The sequence below is a fragment of the Ictidomys tridecemlineatus genome, chromosome 1 (genome assembly GCF_052094955.1).
Source record: "Ictidomys tridecemlineatus isolate mIctTri1 chromosome 1, mIctTri1.hap1, whole genome shotgun sequence".
Lineage (NCBI taxonomy): Eukaryota > Metazoa > Chordata > Mammalia > Rodentia > Sciuridae > Ictidomys > Ictidomys tridecemlineatus.
Genome location: NC_135477.1, coordinates 245,625,277 through 245,644,904, shown reverse-complemented (window position 1 = coordinate 245,644,904; position 19,628 = coordinate 245,625,277). Strand labels below are relative to the sequence as shown.

The 19,628-nt window shown below is 39.3% G+C and overlaps 1 protein-coding gene across 3 annotated transcripts in view; it reads left to right on the top strand.

Annotated features, from left to right (window-relative positions):
- Positions 1-14,457, top strand: part of Lifr (LIF receptor subunit alpha) — a 71,687-nt gene extending 57,230 nt beyond the window's left edge. For all 3 annotated transcript variants that reach the window (XM_078017724.1, XM_078017726.1, XM_078017733.1), the window contains 6 exons: positions 292-393; positions 983-1,150; positions 3,923-4,084; positions 4,923-5,016; positions 6,938-7,016; positions 7,429-14,457. In XM_078017724.1, the coding sequence (XP_077873850.1) occupies positions 292-393; positions 983-1,150; positions 3,923-4,084; positions 4,923-5,016; positions 6,938-7,016; positions 7,429-8,052 (1,229 nt within the window). In that variant the 3' untranslated portion in view covers positions 8,053-14,457. The remainder of the gene's footprint in view (positions 1-291; positions 394-982; positions 1,151-3,922; positions 4,085-4,922; positions 5,017-6,937; positions 7,017-7,428) is intronic.
- Positions 14,458-19,628: the final 5,171 nt, after the last annotated feature.

Genomic DNA, 19,628 nt, shown 5'->3' with positions numbered 1-19,628 from the left:
GACACTTAACTACAGTGTTGCAAAGAGGAACAGGCCTGGTTCCGTTTAACACCAAAGCTTCAAGGTAGAATGAAGCTCATAGATTCTGCTTCTTGGAGCACTGGTCTTCTTCAACCCAGAAATAACATCATGTAGGGAAAGGAGGGATTTATGGAAGGATGTGCACCTGGAGTGGGTTACTGACATGATCCTGGAATGAGTTTTAGGTTCTATGTTCTATATCTAAAATAGATAATCCTGGTAATTGTATGTGTGTATTTATGACACTTCACTAATCTGTTCATCCTATAGATCAGTTTCGACCTGGTGTAAGATACAATTTTTTCCTGTATGGGTGCAGAAATCAAGGATATCAATTATTACGTTCTATAACTGGATACATAGAAGAATTGGGTAAGTTAAGTGGGTAAGGATTTTTTTAAAGTTCAGGTAACATGAAAAATTACAACTCAGATGAGATTGAATTCCAAAAACAGATTGAATTAAGGTATTCAAGAAAGGAAAAATAATTCTTATGGTAAATTCAAAATTATTTATTTGGTTACTTGTTTTTTAATGTTTATATTTCACAATTTTATTATTGTCATTAAGAAAATTAAATGTTAGCTTGGATGTCAAAAATATTTTATTTCCATTTATACAAGTTTAAAAACTGTTAACTGTTAACTTATTTCAGGACTATCAATGAAGAAGGAAAATAAAATTTAATTATATTTGAGTATTCACTTAAAGATTTTGTACAAATTGTTTCCCTAGGTATGTGTTTTGTGCAGAAGTTGCATTGTAAGTTCTACCTTAGTTCCTATAAACCTAGCAGATAAATTTTGTGTTACTGTAACTGGAGGTTTATGGTTAAATAGAAAACACAGTTCTAATTCCAAGTTTAGCTGGTTTTGAGGCCAGAAATCTCATGAACTATTACAGTCTTACTCCATATTAGCAAACTTTCCTTCAGCAACTGACTCCGTTTTTGTTTTTACAGCTCCAATTGTTGCACCCAATTTTACTGTTGAAGATACATCTGCAGATTCCATATTAGTAAAATGGGAAGATATTCCTGTGGAAGAGCTTAGAGGCTTTTTAAGAGGGTATTTATTTTACTTTGAAAAAGGAGAAAGAGACACGTCTAAGAGGGGCAGTGTGGAATCAGGTAAGTAAATCCCTAGTGTGACTGTAGTGTTTATCAAAAGTTGCCATTACCCACGAAGGAAAGAAAAGAAATGGGAAAAGAGAGCTACTTTGGTTTATCAAAACTGTCTGAAAAAATAGGGAAATGAAAATGAAGTCATTTTATGGCTATGAGAGTGTCAAGACTTTAATATGTAAAAGTGGCATGTGTGGCCTTTTAGAAATCATTTAGGTCATTTACTCTGATGTCTGTTGAAAGTCCCATAAGGACAGAGAGTTTATTAGCCTTGCATGATCCATAACATAGCATCTTATGAAACTTACTTAAGAGAAAAATCCAGGAATCCAGAGGCTTCAGAGTCCCACTGTAATCTGACAGGGAGCCATCAGCATGGTCAGCCTCATCCTTAGCCCAGCCATAATGTGCTAGGAAACTTAAAATTGGTTTGAGTGGAGTTGTGAGTAGCCTTTCAATTTTAAAAAATACCATCAGTCCTGGTCAGTTGGCAAGTGTCCAGCAAGAGTTCTCAAATATGTAAGTACTGAAATGTCTGTACAGATTGCTGGCTTTCTCCTGAGCCGTGTTTCTGTCGGGAGGCAGCCGTTTCTTATCTACCGATGCACAGCACAAGAGGATCATCTTCTGAGTCTGAGAGCTTTTACTTCCATTAGGACCTCTCCTCAGAAGGAAACCTTTTTAATTATTTAAAGCCTGTCTGACAAGTAGAGAACAGCAGTGCTGCCCCAGGATGCTGACTGGCCATTGTCGGAGTCATTTCCGAGAGCTGCTGCGGTAATGTGCGCCCTCCCAGGTTGCTGACTCCTGCGATTCCTGACCCTTCAGGGTGGCCCATGGACAAGGAAACCCTAAATAGGAGATTCTACAAATATCCAGAGATGAATATAATTTTCCTCAAATGCTTAGAAATTTTATACTTGAACAAGTTGAAACCCTAGCATCTGGGTTTCCAGGTAGACATGGTGGGTTGTCACTTGAGTTAGAGTATAAAAGAACAGAAGTCACAGAGCCAGAAGGAAAAAGAGAATGCAGATGGCGAGACAACAGCCAAAAGGAGGATTCAGAAATGTTGGGGGTGGGCACAGGCAGATGACTTAGATGAGCAGAGGATGCTAAATCTAAATTTAAATTAGTGGGCCACTATCATGGAGAAGTAATGCACTTGACCCTGCAGGACCAGGTGTTGGAAGCAAATAGGAAAAATCTGAGATGAATGGAAAGTTGATTGAAGGAAGTGTCCCATAACTGCAGGACTGTGCTTATACAAAAGTAAAAGGGTATAACAAGTACACAGAAAGATAGCTAGGAATAGATGTATGCCAAGGTATATTGTAGTGAACCTCAGGTGCCTAATGCAGTTCTAGAAACAATCAGAGAAAATTGGGTTCCTTATAAGGGACCCAGGGCTAAGGCTCCAGAGTTCCCACATACAGATACTATGAGATTCCACAGTGGTGTCCTCAAAATATTGAGTGAAAATCATTTGCAATCATAGTTCTCTACTCTGCCAGTCTTCCCACCAATATGGCAGTAGATTGGGGACATTTCTAGACGTGAAATGCTGCAAGTGTGTACTTCCCCCATGCTACCTCACTCAGGAAACTGTTAAAAGAGTGTATTGCATTGGGAAGAGTGGGGAGTCCCAGGAAGCTGCAGAGGAGAGAAGGACAGGGAAGCCCAGAAGTCTTCCAGTCTAGAGCAGGAGGCAGGGAGGTGGCAGGAGAGATGTGAAACTGGAATTTTGTTAGACCACGTAGAAAATTGTATTGAGTATTCATTGGCATATGTGGGAAGAATTAGGAATTGGTACGTAGAAAATTAAACAAATTGAGGGGAGAAAGGCAGTAAGAAAGTAAGAAAACAGAAATGGAACTTTGTACCAAACCCTTTTTTATTTTTAGCAGTAACACATATTCATGAGATCATAATAATGTCAACATTGAATTCACCAAATGTTGCAAAGTTTCTTTATGAATGATATGGTTGGGGAGATAGCAGTAGTTGAAAAGAGCTAAATCTTCATCTGTCTTTTTGGATGTGATATTATCTAAAATTTAAAAGCTAGCAATCTAAGGTTATTTTAAAATATGAAGGTAAAAGAAACCCAAACATTTTGAAATGGTTATAGGTGGTGAGGGAGGGGGTCAGTAGGGAACTGCCACATTTTGTTGTTAGCCATTTACTATTTAATTTTTTAAACTATCATCTTGCATTATTTTGGATGCTATTTTTAAAAATAGAGTAAGTTTAAACAGTTATTCACACTTCTTTTGAAATAATACAAAGACTTCCTCCTAGTCTCTTATTTTAAAATTCCCATAACATGGATCTTTTTTCAAAGTGGTTTGAAGTCGTCTGTATTGATTTGCACTCCTGCCCTGTCCAGCCTCTGCCTCTGACTCACAGGCAGCATCAGCCCCGGTGGGTTTGGGTTGTGTGGTTTTCATAGTCTTAGTAATGGACAGGAAGTGACTTGTATTGATTGCCAGACGTACACCAGCCATTGTTCTAAAGGGTGTGTGTGAAACTTTACCCAGTCCTGTGAGCAAGTCGTGATGTTCTGTTTTCAGAGTCAAAGACCCTCAAATTCAGAGTAGTTTGAACACAGTCCTGACTGGCAGAGGTGGAATTTGAATGTGGCTCAAGCTGGCTCCTGATCCTGGGGGTAGCCAGCAGACAGATTCACTTAAAGAGTGACTGGTGTGACTGGCATGTATAATCATGGATTAAAGATTGTGTAGAGATGAGTTAGGATGTTCTTCATTTTAAAAACAGGTCGTTCCGACATAAAGGTTAAGAATATTACTGACATATCCCAGAAGACACTGAGAATTGCTGATCTTCAGGGTAAAACAAGTTATCATCTGGTGTTGCGAGCCTATACAGATGGTGGCATGGGCCCAGAGAAGAGCATGTTTGTGGTGACAAAGGAAAATTGTAAGTCAAATACTGACCTTGAAATGTCTTCCATCCTTCAGCTCATAGTGTTCCTAGCAATTTTTAATCTGAAAAAATCCCTTTCTCTCCTTTTTAAAAAATAATTTTACATTTTATTGAATTTTTATACTAGGATAAAAGGTTATGGGATGACCTCTCATTTATTCCTGTCAGTTATTTGAAGCTATTTCCAAATGGGTACCTAAGAAATTAATGAATCAGAGATACATCCAAAGTCTAAAAGTGAGAGTTCATATTGAATTTGTATACGTCAACCTGTTTAAATTTAACTGTCTGTAATTTTTAATATATCTAAGTGAAATAATATGCTTTAAAAATGTTTGTACATCATATACCATAGGCTTAGGCTCTACCTCTGAGAAGAGGTTTGGAGTTCATGTTCAGCTCTTAAGTGAAGAGCTGTGAGGAGGTTGTGGTTCACCAAAGCAGTGTTTCTCAGCAGGGGGAGACTTTGCCCTGGAGGAGGCGCTTAGTAGTGTCTGTGAGGTTTCTGATTGGAGACTTGTGGTGGGAGGGGCGTGATAAAATTTCCTGCAGTACACAGGACAGTTCTCAGCACATCCCCCTCCAACCACAGAAATACCTGGCCCCCATCTTAGTAGTGTCAAGATTGAGAAGGTCTGTTCCAAAGAATTAAAAATTATAATAATACTTGGAAGATTTAAAGGTCATATTTTTAATAGTTTTTCAGTGTCCCTGGAGCCATTAAGTTTTTTTTTCTTTTCAAATAATTCTAACATAAGTATCTTCTAATCAAGTTTATTGTACACTTGATACTAAAATAGTGATTTTCATTGTTTGCAACGTTCTCTTTCAGCTGTGGGCTTGATCATTGCCATCCTCATCCCCGTGGCAGTGGCTGTCCTTGTTGGTGTAGTAACAAGCATCCTTTGCTATCGGAAACGAGAATGGTAATGGCACCTGCTTTTACTCTATTTTGTTTTTAGGGGCTTGATTATTTAGTTTTGTATTACAAAATAAGTACATCTTTATAGTTGTATGAGTTAGTAGTAGTATATATTTTGTTTAGTCAGATTTAATGTGGACTTTAATTAATAGGCAAGAACATGACATTTGATTTAAAAGTTTTAAAGTTAATAGAGTAAAAGTATAAATTTTCCCCTATTCTTACTTATTATTTAAGGTACTGGCAATTGTGCTAAAATAAATAAAAATATATATGTACATATATATGTACACACAAATATATACATATATGTACACAAATATATATCAGACATAAGTATTACAACAGGCATCTTCAGGATAAAATGTGATTTAATGATTAAGGTCTCACTTGTCCTGGTGACCTATTTAGAAAATCTGGTTGTCGTGGTCCCTCACTCCTTTGTGCACCAGGCATGGCTCCCCTTCCATGTGAAGGGGGAGATAGTGATGAGCAAAACAGACCTGGTCCTTACAGAGCTCTCCCGTAATGAGGAAAAGGGTCAGTGAGCCACGAGTGTCCAGTGACCATGTGCTTGCAAAGTGTGGGTGGGTACGGGGAAGGGGAGAAACAGGGAGCTACAGGGAGACTGCTCCCAGGAGGGTCTGGGAGGTTAAAAGAACATTCCAGACAAAGAGAATGGCATCTACGAATCCTGAAATTGTGAGTGAACTGACAGAGACAAGGGCTGAGATGAGGTGGGGTGAGGTGGGCAGAGGCTCAGAGGGGATAGTGGCACATACTTGGTTAACTGGCAGGAGCTGTCCTGGGTGTGGGGCAGATGGCTGTAAGCTGCATTTGTGCAGAGAAAAGTCCTCACTTTCTGAAACAATTATCAGTTCTGACGAAGAAGAGAATGTATTCTAGCAATTCTGGCTTCTAAATCAAAATAATTATAGTTATAGAACTGTAGCCCAATTTTGATAGCCATATTCTTGTTACCAAAAATCACATTTTAAAAATAGTTATTGTAATACTAAAAAATAAAAAAGAGACAAAGTAAGAAGGATGGTTAGAAGTTAGAACATTTCAGACTCACATTAACAGTTCTTTTTCTTGCAGGAATTTCAATAAAGTTCTTGTTAATTGCTTTAACTCTAAAAATCTAATATGACACTGAGCAAATCTGTTTCTCTTTTCTTTTTTTGCATTCAGTTTTTACCCACAACTAATAGGCTTTCTCTTTCATGGCATGACAGTTGACATACTTGGGACACATGGTTTTACCTGCCTGCTCCTGTTGTTAAGCACCATGGTAAAGCAGTAATGCAGCACCATAGTTGTGCCTGCATAGTCCTGTGGTGAGCAGGAGAGACCTGCCTATGCAGACCTGTTCCCCAAGTGATCGATCCTGCTTAAGCCAGTTTGCAATCTGAAAATAATGGTTGTACGGACAATGTCTGTATTTTACTTTGGATATAATGGCACAGTCACCATTTTAAAATTTGCTTTTCATTTTCATGATAAGATACTATAGTTCTAGGAATAAAATTATTATTTATACTTTTCAATTTGGAACCTGGTATAGAAAACTGTAGTGAATGATCACATGTTTTTATCTCAGGTTTTCATTAAAATATTGATATGAAATGCCAAAATAAGCCAAGCCAGGTGTGGCAGCACATGCTTGTAATCCCAGCTACTTGGAGGACTAATGCAAGAGGATCACAAGTTTGAGGCTGGCCTCAGCAACTTAGTGTGACCCTGTATCAAAAATAAAATACAGAGCTGGAGATGAAGCTCAGTAGTAGAGCTCTTGCCTAGTGTATACAAAGCCCTGGGTTCATTTTCCAGCATCACAAAAAATAAATAAGCCTTATGACTTATTTGTTATATGATTCATACTTTTTAGTTATTAAATATATTTAATTATTCTTTATTTAAAGGATTAAAGAAACCTTCTACCCTGATATCCCAAACCCGGAAAATTGTAAAGCATTGCAATTTCAAAAGAGTGTCTGTGAGGTAATCTTTTATTTTCTTAAATTTGTCTTTGAAATATTTGCTTTCTTTCATCTTTTGTGAAAAGTTTGTAACCTGCAGATGTAAAAAGTATGGAGAAAATAGCATTTTTAAACGTGTGTTTCTAAAATTATTAGTCTTGGACTGTTTATACTGTGCCCTTTTTTTCCACTACTATTAATAGCAATGGGAAATACTAACGTGGACAAAACAGTGGCTTTGCTCTGTTTGCGCACTACAGAGTATCAGAGGCAATGTTTATAAGCAGATGTGAAAAAATAAATATGCCCTTTTTGTAGGAGAAGCATTACAGTAGCATTTAGAGCTGTTCTTTTTTTTTTTTTAAGAGAGAGAGAATTTTTTTAATATTTATTTTAGAGCTGTTCTTAATCAGTGTTTGAAAATTTATTTCTAGGGAAGCAGTGCTCTTAAAACATTGGAAATGAATCCTTGTACTCCAAATAATGTTGAGGTTCTGGAGACTCGATCAACAGTTCCTAAAATAGAAGATACAGAAATCATTTCTCCAGTAGCCGAGCGTCCTGATGATAGCTCTGATGTGGAACCTGAAAACCATGTGGTCGTGTCCTACTGTCCTCCCATCATCGAGGAGGAGCTGCCAAACCCGGCAGTGGACGAAGCTGGAGGGACCGCACAAGTCGTTTACATTGACGTTCAGTCCATGTACCAGCCTCAGGCCAAACCAGAGGAGGAACAAGACACTGACCCTGTGGTGGGCGCAGGCTATAAGCCCCAAATGCGCCTCCCCATTAACTCTGCTGCAGAGGCCACAGCTGCAGGAGATGGGGTGGATAAAACTGCAGGCTATCGGCCTCAGGCAAATGTAAACACATGGAACTTAGTCTCCCCAGACTCCCCTCAATCCACAGACAGTAACAGTGAAATCGTCTCTTTTGGAAGTCCATGCTCCATCAACTCCCGACAATTTTTGATTCCCCCTAAAGATGAAGACTCTCCTAAATCTAATGGAGGGGGGTGGTCCTTTACAAACTTTTTTCAGAACAAACCAAATGATTAACAGTGTCACCCTGTCACTTCAGTCTGCCATCTCAATAAGCTCTTACTGCCTGCGTTGCCTCAGCAGCGCTGGGCATTCTTAGAGGGACCTGTGAAGCATTGGAGCCAAGTGAACTTCACCACGTGCAGGTTGTACTAGGAGTGTGCATGAGCTTTTGATGCCGTCCAAAAGCCAAAGTACGTGACTCGGAATCCTCAACCCACAACTCAAGATTCAGAGCTATTGGTGTTTGAGCTAAAGAATTTCCCCTTCAAGAGGCAAATGCTGTACGCAGAACAAATCCCACAGCACCTGTTTTCTGTTGTTAATGGTTTTCTTGTATGTATGCTTGTGGAATTACAAGGGGGATTTGCAGGCATGGGAGAAAAATGTCATAGTCACATAATGTTTATTTGCCTGACATTTACTCCATTTTAGAGGACAACCAAGCACAGGATTTTAAACTTTTAAGATGATTCTCCTCTATCCACAGCATTTACAAAAGTTAATATAATTTTTAATGTAGCAACAGCTATTTAGTGTTCTGTTTGATAAAGAGTGCTGATTTCTGTGCCTACTGTATAATGGTTATCAAACAGTTGTCTCAGGGGTACAAACTTGGAAAACAAGTGTGACACACTGACCAGCCTGAATCAGAATCATGTTTTCTTGCTTTGGTAGGTTTTTCAAACCTTTCCATTGTTTGTTTAGCTTTTATGCTAGCTTCCGTTACTGCAGTTGGTTACCCTAATATTTGAAACTTAAATTTCTAGGCCTATAGATCCAAGTGGGTTTTTTTTAAATCCATTTTATTTTGTGATACAGTGTCAGCTTTATATGAGTAAACTAAATATTATTCATAAGCATATAATTCCAATGATTTCCTATGTGAGATGACTACTAAGCAATATCTAGCGGCATTACTGGCCACGTAGCTCTGATTGGCTTTGGTTCCCCCTGAAAAGACCATGCCCTTGAGCCCAGTCATCAGGCAGTGGTGTTCTTTGGCGCTTCCCAGCAGGTTTCCTCCCCCTCATCTGTCAGATCTCTCCCCCCTGCTCATAAGCAGTTATCAGTCCAGACTATCAGATCTAGTCCTGAAGTGGTTAAGTTTAAAACTAAAATGAGAATGCTTCTTTCAGGAACAGTTAAGAGCTACGTCATGTGGAAGTCATAAAGTCCATTTGAATCAGTGCGCGTACCTACAGCACAGGTGCAGCGGTTGCTTGGAGAACCTTGCAGAGGCACATCTTGAGCTCAGGTGTGCTCTGCCCATCCTGGTTCCTCATCAGGGATGTTCTGGAGTGAGTGTGTTTCTAGCAAAGCAAAGTGCAAAACGAAAAAGCCCGTTGTGTGTTTTCCCTGCCCTCGGGTTGTCTATGTATTTTGTCATTTGATAGTTAATGCGGAAGTACTTGAAGATTTGAAACATCGGATTTAGTTAAGATAGGCTTGTTTTGTATCATCTGAAGTTCTGCAATGTATACCCAAATAATGGAGCAATCATTATTAGTTTTAGCTCTTACTGTATCTTTTTTAAAACCATGTTGTAGAGAAAGAACACAGGGTGACAAGGGACAAAATCTATTTAGGTACTCAGTTTATGAATCCTTCTTTTAACTGCTAGATTTAAACTAAATTCTGAGCTTCTTGATATGTGGAATGAAATGTAATTATGCACATGCCTAGTGTATTAAAACTATATAATAGCTTATATAAATTTTTAATAATGAAAAATATACCAAACCAGAGCCATCCCTAAAGAGTTTCCTCGTCTTCCTTTGTATCCTCTTTAGCTCCTTCCTGTAACTCCTGCCTCTTCCAAGCCCCTTCAGAGCTTGTCATCACCCTGCTCAACTCGTACTGTGTCCCTATTGAAACTTGCCAAGTCATGTGTTCCATCTCGTAGGACAAGACAAGGATTGGCTAAGGTGAAGGCTTGTCGGTCTCAACCACACTAACCTGAGAACACAAAAAGGTCAGGAGAGATGGGATCTGTCCTGAAGAGGTGTGCCTTTCATCTGCACCCTTTCTGACCTGTCTCGCCGCACTTGTGTGGCAGATGGCAGATATCATTAAGGCTCTTGAGTCCAGAACTTCACTGTATGAAGAAGGTTCAGAGTGCTGTTCGCCTCTCCCCGCCTCTGGAGTTCCATACCCTGGGATCCACGGGTAAAGAGAAGCAGAGAAACGTGCTCACAGCCTAGGCAGGCTGCCTGTTGCTTACTCTGAGCTTGGCACTTTGTTACTGCCCATTCTTGCCACAACTCTGGTGTGGGAGGAGCCTCAGCACTGGGGCGGGGTTTGGGAAGAAGACACCTACTGTCACCTATCCAGTGTTAGAGACACTGGTAAATCTGCACACACATATGTATTAAAACTATACAGTCAGTTCTGGGACCATGCGTGTGTGTGCAATTTGCTCTAATAGTGGTCATACTCTGTCCAGTCAGATTAGTTACTTCTCCATTGGGGGAGCAGATTAAGACCTAGTTAGGGGAAGGCTACATGTGGTTCTTCCAGCTCTTCCTAACTGGGAAAAAGGTAGCAGGAAGGCCCTCTGTCCTAGCAAAAGCCCCCTCATCTGTTAGAAAATTCTAAATATCTAAACTAAAATCATGTTCCATTACATCTGTGGACTAGAACTGCATATAGGACACATTGTCAGCTGTCTTATAAGCCAACTTCAAGCATCCCTTGTGAGAGGTGGAGATTCTAGGGGTCATTATAATTCTTGTTTCTTTCATGAGTGGCCATTTGAAATAATATTTAATGTAAAAATATTCTTGGATACTAAACTAGGCCTTTGACATGGATAGACTATTTGAGTGATATATTGCATGGAGCAGTTCACGTGTGCTGTCTAAGTCATCAGCTTGCTGCACCTGTACAGCCCTGGACCTGGGGTCGGGGCCCCTGAATGTCTGCATAGTTGAGTTGTGTGTTTCTGGGCTGTGTGATAGAGATGCTTTGTTCCTGCAGCTGGAAACAGAAGCAGCCATTCATTGAAAAGTTTAAGGGAGGAAGTCTCAGCCTCATTTTCCACACCAGCATTACTTTCACGGCTCATGGATCTGAAGGATTGCATTTAGAACATGTAGTCCTGTTGCCCTCGGAAACTGTGGCAAAAAGTCACATTCTCAAAACTTCATGCAAGTTGTATTCTTATCGGAAATCAGTCCTGCAATTTCTTAATCGCCTTCACACTGTCCGTATTTAAAGCTACAGTTCTTTCTGTAAGTGAATAATTAAGTGGAATTTAGCGAAGGAAACTAGAGACTTGTTTTCTTCCAAAGAGAATTGGGAATCAGTTTTATGGGTGTTTTGAAATTAAAGTACCCTTTAACTTGTCATTATTCAAAAAGTGTTATCTCAAAAGTTTTCTACTGCTCAGGCACATATTCTGATAAAACCTTTTTGTTTGTTTACACTAAGATAATTTTTGCTGTTTTCCTGTTTTGGACTCTGTTAAAATTTGTATGCTTTTTATAACATACCTTTTTAATCTCAGTTTTTAAAATTGGGCCTCTCAGGTGTAAAACATGGGAAGAATCATTAGCCACCAAGAATAGGCACACAGCAAAAATTCAGTGACTCACTTTTTGTTGACTGAGCCCCATCCCTGAGTGTTGCAAATTCAACAGACTTCTGCTGTAGTGGTGTATATCAGAATCTAGCTGTGTGAATCTTAAACTGTTGGCTCAAAGATTTAATCTACTGTAAAAGCATGAGCATACTTTGAAAACTTTAAAAGACTCATGCATACATGTCACTAGATAGCTTATTAATAATTTTAGCTCTTCAAGGTTTGCTTTTATTTAAAGGGTACAGAGTTTGGGACATGTTTGTACCAACTCAGCACGTGTCCTGGCCAGACAACACTGTACATGAGAGCTTAGATGATTAATATAAAAACTCATTTTCTTGATAAAAATTTCTTCAAAACATTTCTTTTAAACTAAGATTTTCTGCAAAAATAAAGTTTTATAGTATCACACATATCTGATCTTTTGTATCTTGCAGAAAATTTTTTTATGGTGGAAAATGACTTGTGGCCAAACTTTCAGGATACTTGTCTTCTAGGCATCGCTTAAATTCATTGGCAATCTCTTGGTGGTTTGAATTTGGTTTATTTATATCTTCATGGATTATATGTCAGCCCTGTTAATAATATTCAAGCCTCCTGTTTTGCCAGGGTGGTTAGATTTTTATTTCTTTCCAGTAAGTTCTTTTGTCTTAACCATTACATGATTGTGTTCATGCTAATTATTTTTAATGCCAGTATAGGTGATAAAGAACATTATTCAATTAATTGGCTTACATTTTCAGGGGGTATTGTATATGGTAGTTTCAAGGTATGTGATTTGGTCTAGAATATATCCACATGCTTATAATTATGGTATCAGTTCATGACAGGATTCTCTTACGTATGAGTAGTATTTGTTTCTCCCTGAATTGGGAATGTTAATATTTTGAATTATAAGTGTCCAAATTATGAACAGAATTTACCTAAGCGAGACAAATTCTCTGCTACATTTGTATAATTTAAAAAAATGTTTTATGAGGAAACCCTATGAATGTTTTTATGCGTAAGTATCTAGCTGAAAACCATGGAAACAGTAAATCGAAAAGCCCTTTTTTGTAAGTAGACTGGCAACTGCTGGAACATTAATCTGATACAAAGCAGTAATAACCTATATTACTTGTGACTTTCTGGACTTGAATACCTTAAAAACCAAAAGATGTTAATGAGAAAACAAATGTCTAATTGATAAGGAAATTATTTTTATTCCATTTACATGTGTCTCCTAAGATGGTTTTCACAATAGCGAGTCAAACTTAAAAATAAACAAAAACTAAAAACAGATTTTTTTTTTAATGCTACACTTAAGTCTAAAGTACTTTGTATATCTTATGGAATGGCTTACTTAAGTTTGCTGTGTTTCTTTATACATTTAAAATGTCCTTTTATTTAGAGTTCTTCCCGTTTAAATAGATATCTTTCAACTTCTGAACTTTTTTTTCCAGAGCATTCCAGTGGTGCATTTTAGAAGAACGCAACTTTCTAGGTGGAAATACAGTTTTCCTTAAATCACAAACAAGTTAGCTGTTAGGTTTAACATTATTTGTATTAGTATTTTTGCAGTTGATCATAGAAAAGAGTACTGAATAATGGTTTTCTTAAGATTTTTTTCAAATGTCTTCCTCAAGTTTGATCCAGTTACTTTCTCACATATTTTTAAACGTATCATAAGCAATGGTTCCTTCAACTTATTTTTTTCTTCCAACATAATACTTAGGAAAAATATTAATTACATTTTAAATAGTTGAAGACACACAAAAAGAAATCCTTTTAAGTTCATTGTTGCCGAGGGTAGGTATTTTGTGGTTTCCTGGAATTTGTTATATCCTGTTGTTTTCTTCAAAAGGAGCATAACTTTTTCTTAAATACATTTCAATTCATAATTGCTTGGAAAAGATTGTCCTGTATAGAAAGATAGACATCCTAATTTGGAGACAGTACTACCTTAAATGCTTGCTCAAAGGTAAAAATAAGTCATTTAAAAATACTCCATGTACCTTGTAAGAATGTTTGTTTTACCATTTCTTCTTCCATCAACTGGCCATAAGTCAACATCCTTATTTCACTAGGAAGTTACTTTACAACACTAGGAAATTTTTTACTTTCAAAACTGCATTATAGTGAATTACTGTTTACAAAATACACATACTGTGAACAGATACAAGTTATCTTTTATAAGGTTTGTAGACTGAGTGTTTTTTTTTAAAGGTGGTGTTATGTTACATATTTTTAGTTTTTTATAAATACTAGTAACTGTTTACTAACTTCTGTTTGGTCAGGTGTGTGTAAATGTAGCTGAAGGAAGATAGAGACTGCATCTCCAAAACTGTTCCCTTTTTAATTTCTTAAATGTTACCATTAGGACATTTTTTTAAAAAACACAAATGATTAATTGTGATGTGCTGTACCTAAAATCATGTGTAATCATATAAGGAAACATTTAAATGTACGTATACAGGAAGTAAACTATAGATCAGAGTATATCTGAATGATTCACTCGGAATGGGAATTCTTTAGTATGAAATAAAACAATTCCACTTAACAGAGATGACAGCTGAAGTATTCCTTGCCTTGTGGAAATGTGGATATTATGTTCTGATAGAATGGGAAATTTGGACATTTTGTATCATCATATAATTTCAGAATTTAGTTTCCATATCTTTTGGAAAACATGATTATAGTAAGAACTTAGAATATAAATGAACTATTACTAAGACACCATAAATACAAAACTAGTACGCTTGGCTGATGTTACTTATGTCTGTTTTTAAAACATGCATGTATTTAACAATTTTATCATAGTATTGTCATGGAAAAAAATAAATATATTTTCTTACATCTTACCCTGACAGATTTGGGTATTATTGGTTTGGGTTTTTTGTTTGTTTCCTCATGTTTTAAGTACTTAGGAAAAGTGATGTTTGCTTTGTTATATTTTTTGTGTTATGTCCCATAAGAATTAACAGTGGTTTTGAAGTAATTATGTAGGGTTACAGCTGTATTTTTTAATATTGAAAGCCACTGCTTTGGTATTGGTATGAGCTTCCATCTGTTACCATTTAGTCAGTATTCTATTTACCAGAGAAGTGAGCATAACAATAACCAAATACTGGTAACTCAGCATTAGCCAATATATCATACATACAGGCCCTTAAAAGTATGATTTTTAACTTTTTTCTCCAAAGATAGCCTAAACAATTGTGGAGATTCTGGGAAGAGGTCACAATTTCACTTCAACTCACTGAGTTTGGAAACACAGTAATTGATTTAGCAAAACCTCGGTAATTTTAAAATATAAAATGATCTTAGATGGAAGTTCATAAAGGGAGAAATGAAGCCCTTCTTCATTTGCAGCTCAGCCTTACCAAGACCAACAACTAAAACATGAATGAGCCTGAGTTTAACCTGCAGAAATGGCAGGCAAGTTATAAATTAATTGTGAAACACGTGGTAGTGTTTAAATGCCAGAAAAACTCACACATGTGCTCTGTTCTTTGGGGAGTTCTCAGTGTATAACTTGTTTTCCAGGTGGTGGATTTTTGAGCCAAAATGTATAACACCGTCAACCCCAAGAACATTGAGAAGGCCAAAAAGAAGTATGATGTGATTATTAAGAAAAGAAAAAACAAATAGAAATTTTTTTAAATGTGCAGTATTCAGCATCACACTAAAATGTTAGCAACAGAAGAATTCATTTTGAAGGGCCTGTTAATTGACTCCATTCATCTTTCCCTAGAGTGAACAAGAGTAAAACTGATTCTTAAATATTTAGTCTCCAAGCTCTAGGAAGTTTGAGGTACCAAGAGATGTCTTGAACTGATTTGGGAGTAAATTAGGATTAAATTTGGGATTAAATTTAATTTTGATCCCTGGATGATTAATCTCTTGATGATGGAGACAAGAAAAGCATTTCAATATTATGCTGCCAAGTGGAAATAATGTTAAAATGAGTGCAGTCCCAAGTGGGCCTCTTACACTTATGTCTCTAAATACTTGAATGGTGAGAAAGAATGTCAAGTTCCAGCTCAGATTTAAATCACTTCTCTCCTCTTGCCCTTGTGGGAGCCAGTCTCTCTCTTCCTATCTCCAGAGGCACTGGCACCCTTCACCCACGTCTTTTCCGAGTTGTTGTATCCAGAGGAAGTCGTGTGGAGAGCAGATGGGCCCCCTGGTCCCAAATCACTCATTTGACAGTGCAGACAAAACATCCCCTTCAGAAACAACCTAGAGGCCGAGTTTTTCGGTATCCAAAGTTGCTTTCTTGCTTTCCTCTGCTAACAGATGCCAGGTGTCACATTCTTCCTGCTCCCGAAAGTCAGGAGGGTCCTGATTTCACCACCACATGGGCCACCTTGGGAGGGACTCTACCTCTTTCTCAGCCCCTCATCTCTGGAACACTGTTCTTAGTGCCTACCTTTGCCAGAGAGTTGGGGGGATCACAGACAGTGCACAGTGCTCCCCACTGGACAGATACCTGATGGTGACATTTGTGTCCACCCTGTGAAACCTCAGGGACACCACAGACCTTCAGATCGGCACCATAAAGGTGTAAATACCTGCAAACCAATCTGGACACACCTTAGATTCTATGGTTCCATTGCAGAGGAGTGGCACAGCACACAGCAAAAGGCCTATTAGGTGACCCCTGGCATCTGTCCCCACAGGGCTGAAGGCTGGAGTCAAACATTCCTCACTTAGGTCTCAGCTGAGCATGGCTGGCTCAGAGAAGCCTTTTCCAGTGCCCTCATGGTCTCAGGCCTTTAGCAGCCTTCTATCTCCCCACAGCACCACGCACCATTCTGAAGCTTTATTTAGAAATTAGAATTGAAGGGCATCTGTCACAAACATTCATGGAGTTTGATACAATATCTGCCATGTCTCAGGTGCTTAAATTTTTTTTTAATGTGTCTTGAAAAAAGATAAGTGATCTAACATTTTCTGGTTATTAGAAAAATTGTAAGAAATACTCTAACTATGGAAAGATGGGGGCAGGGAAGGAAGAGTCCTCAATTAAACTTCTGTCCTGGGAACAGAGTGAAGGAGCCCTGTGGCAACTTAGGGCAGATCTGAGCCATTGGGTCTTGATAGCAGGTGTTCAAGTACGTACTGACAGTTACCTTTTCTCTCCTGAAGGAAATTTGCCTTCATCCTTTTCTCTCTCCGACAACAGCCAGTGGGGGATAAAATGCAAAGAGTGACATCAGGTCGGAGCACATTTATATACTGTTCACAGTCGCAAAGGGTCCCATCTCCTCTTCAGCTGGAATTGACTTTCATTCTCTAAGGGTCAAGTTCTCTGTGTACTTCCAACTTAATGGGGACAACTTGCATGACCAAGTGATCCACTTCTGTCCCAGCCTCTCTCCTCTCAGTTTTATAGCTGTTCCTCCTGGAGTCAATCTTCAGAAGGCCCCACAGCTCCAACATCAGCTTTGTGGTTAGGCAAACCCTGATTCTTTCCTTGAACACAACTGCTGTAGACTCCTGCTCCACCCAGAAGTAAAGCATATCTCTTCTCTATGTAGAAAAACTCTTCCCTTGGCCCAAGGATCCGGGCCCATGGTGGGCCTCTCTAAACTTATAGTCAGACCTTAAGAAGTTAGGAGAGAGCCCTCTGTGCCAGCTCCCAGTGAGGACTCTGACGGGCCTGGCTGGTCACATGTCCATCCTTAGCCAATCCTGTGGCCAGGATGAGGTCCTATTCCAAGGCTATTTTAATAAGAATTGGAGAAAGACCAGTCCCCCAAAAGAAAGGAGTGATATCCTGAGTGGATAAAATAATAAAAACTCTTTAAAAAAAACAAGAAAATAGATAAAAAGAAAATTATATGATTTTAGCATTTGTTCTTCACTTTTTACTTTTTAGACACTTTTTCCTGTATGTACACAAACACTCACATAGAGGCATATTGTGCATATATATAAGAGAATGCTAGTTGTATATTCTAATTTGAAATTTGATTCTTCAATATATTTTTTATCTTTACATTATCAATGAATTATTTTTATGGCACTATTCTATGAACATAACAAATTCCAAAGCAACTGAATTACTTTAAGTCTGTATTCTGGACTTTTTTTTTTTTTTTTTTCATATTGCTCCGATTTTTTACCAAACAGTAGATAACTTTGAAAATCGGGAAAAAGTGCTAGGCCAAAGTGCGGTTGGAATGAAGGAACCACCCTTGAGTTTCATTCTGGGTCCCTTTGGCACATTGTGGTAACTCTCAAGGCAACCTTTCTGTGCCATAAAATATGGTCTTTTGCAACTAACTAATGAAGATTTGGATAAAGAGCAGAATTTTGCATACTTGGTGTTTCCTCTAAGATGAGGTGACCAACAGGAGCTGGGAGCAAAGGTTGCCCAAGGTCCATGCTCAGTGGCCATTGGAAAAGGCAGCTGCCTGACTCAGTTTCCGCAGTCCCTCGGGCACCCCACCAGCAACTATATTCCTTCTTAGGTCCTTAGTCATTGTCAAAGGTCCTTGGACTCAAGGTAACTAAAATTTTCAGGAACTATAAATAGGAATTTTAAAAATAGTTTTATGCTCTGTGAGTGCAGAATTCCCCTACCCTAGAAGTCTTTGACTCATCAGTCAGGGAAGTAGCCGACTGCGGCACATCCTTTAGTTGGGATCGCATATGACACAAGGTGAATTTCAGGAAAAATATTTGGTTGCCAGTGAAGTATAACTTGGAAGTGGGAGAGACTGAAAGGAGAACTGGTAAGAGTTGAGGCAGGCAGGATTCTAAGAAGGCCCCAGAAGTCTTGCTCACTGATGTGATGGGCTCTTGCGAGTACAGTGGGACATCCTCCCACAATTAGGTTACTATCAGTGGATTCAGAGCTAACAAAAAGGGAGACCATCCTGGGTCTGGCTGGCTGAATCAGGTGAGCTCTTACAAAAAGGATCGGATCCCTCCTAAAGCGAAAGTCTCCACCTGGTTTTAAAGGAGTGAGTGGCCAGTGAGCTTGAAGAGGGCGCTCAGCCTGACACCTTGGTCGGAGGAACAGCCTTCTCCCTGCTTGATCTTCCCACCAGCTCCTTGACCAGGGGCTGCTTTGTGAATCACAGGTCCTCAGTAAATGTGAGGCGAATGTGGATGAGTGTCTGGGGAGGGGTCACGCAACGCTCCCGAGGACGCAGACTCATTTTCCTCCCAAACAAACCCAAAGCCTTCAAGCACACACCATGGCTCCAGTTTTTCGGGCCAGCTGCAGTCAGTCATGTCACAGCAGATAAGACCCCTAGTTCTGGGCAAATGGCCTTATCGCCCCAGCCCCACTGAGAAGCTGGAATGGCCGATCACTCAGGCTGCTGCTTCTTTGAGGTCATGTGAGTGTGGCCTGGACAAGCAGCGGGCCACACTCACATGACAAGTTATCCAGGTTCCACTCTGACAGTGACCCCACTTCATACCTCCCTCCCTCAGCTGCCCTTTGACCCCAAGTTCAGGCAGAACATGGAATGTCCACTGCTGCGGTGGTGGGTGGGGCTGAGGTCACCAGCGGGGCCTAGGGACCCCGCACTTTGCTCCCCCAGGGCTCTCTCCATCTGATAGTTCACTTTTTCTGCCTTCACTCTCCTTTGGCCGATTTCCTAACAGGGCTTCCCTTAGCTCACCCCTTGGCCTGGCGCCTCCTCACTTGGTTGTTCAATGAGTTTAAATGGCAAATTCCTTGAGCATCCCTGGCCTTCCTGCTCAGAGACCTTCCAGTCCAAGTCCTCTCATGGCCAAGTCCGAGCCGCAGCCCCTCAGGACTAGGCTGTTGAAGGAAGCCATAGCCTTTGGCTGGGCCCCTGTTTAGAGGTGGACGGCAAGGACATGGGGGAAGGCCACAGCACATGTTGGGATCTTGAGCAAAGCACAGAGACAAGATCAACGATCGGTAAAGCAGAGAGTTCCTCCCGAATGCTAAGACGTGATGTTCTTCTCACGTCTTTCCAGGAAGGGCAAGTGGTCCTGGGAGCCACACACTTTCTAGGACCACGCTGTCTCAGCAAGGACATGC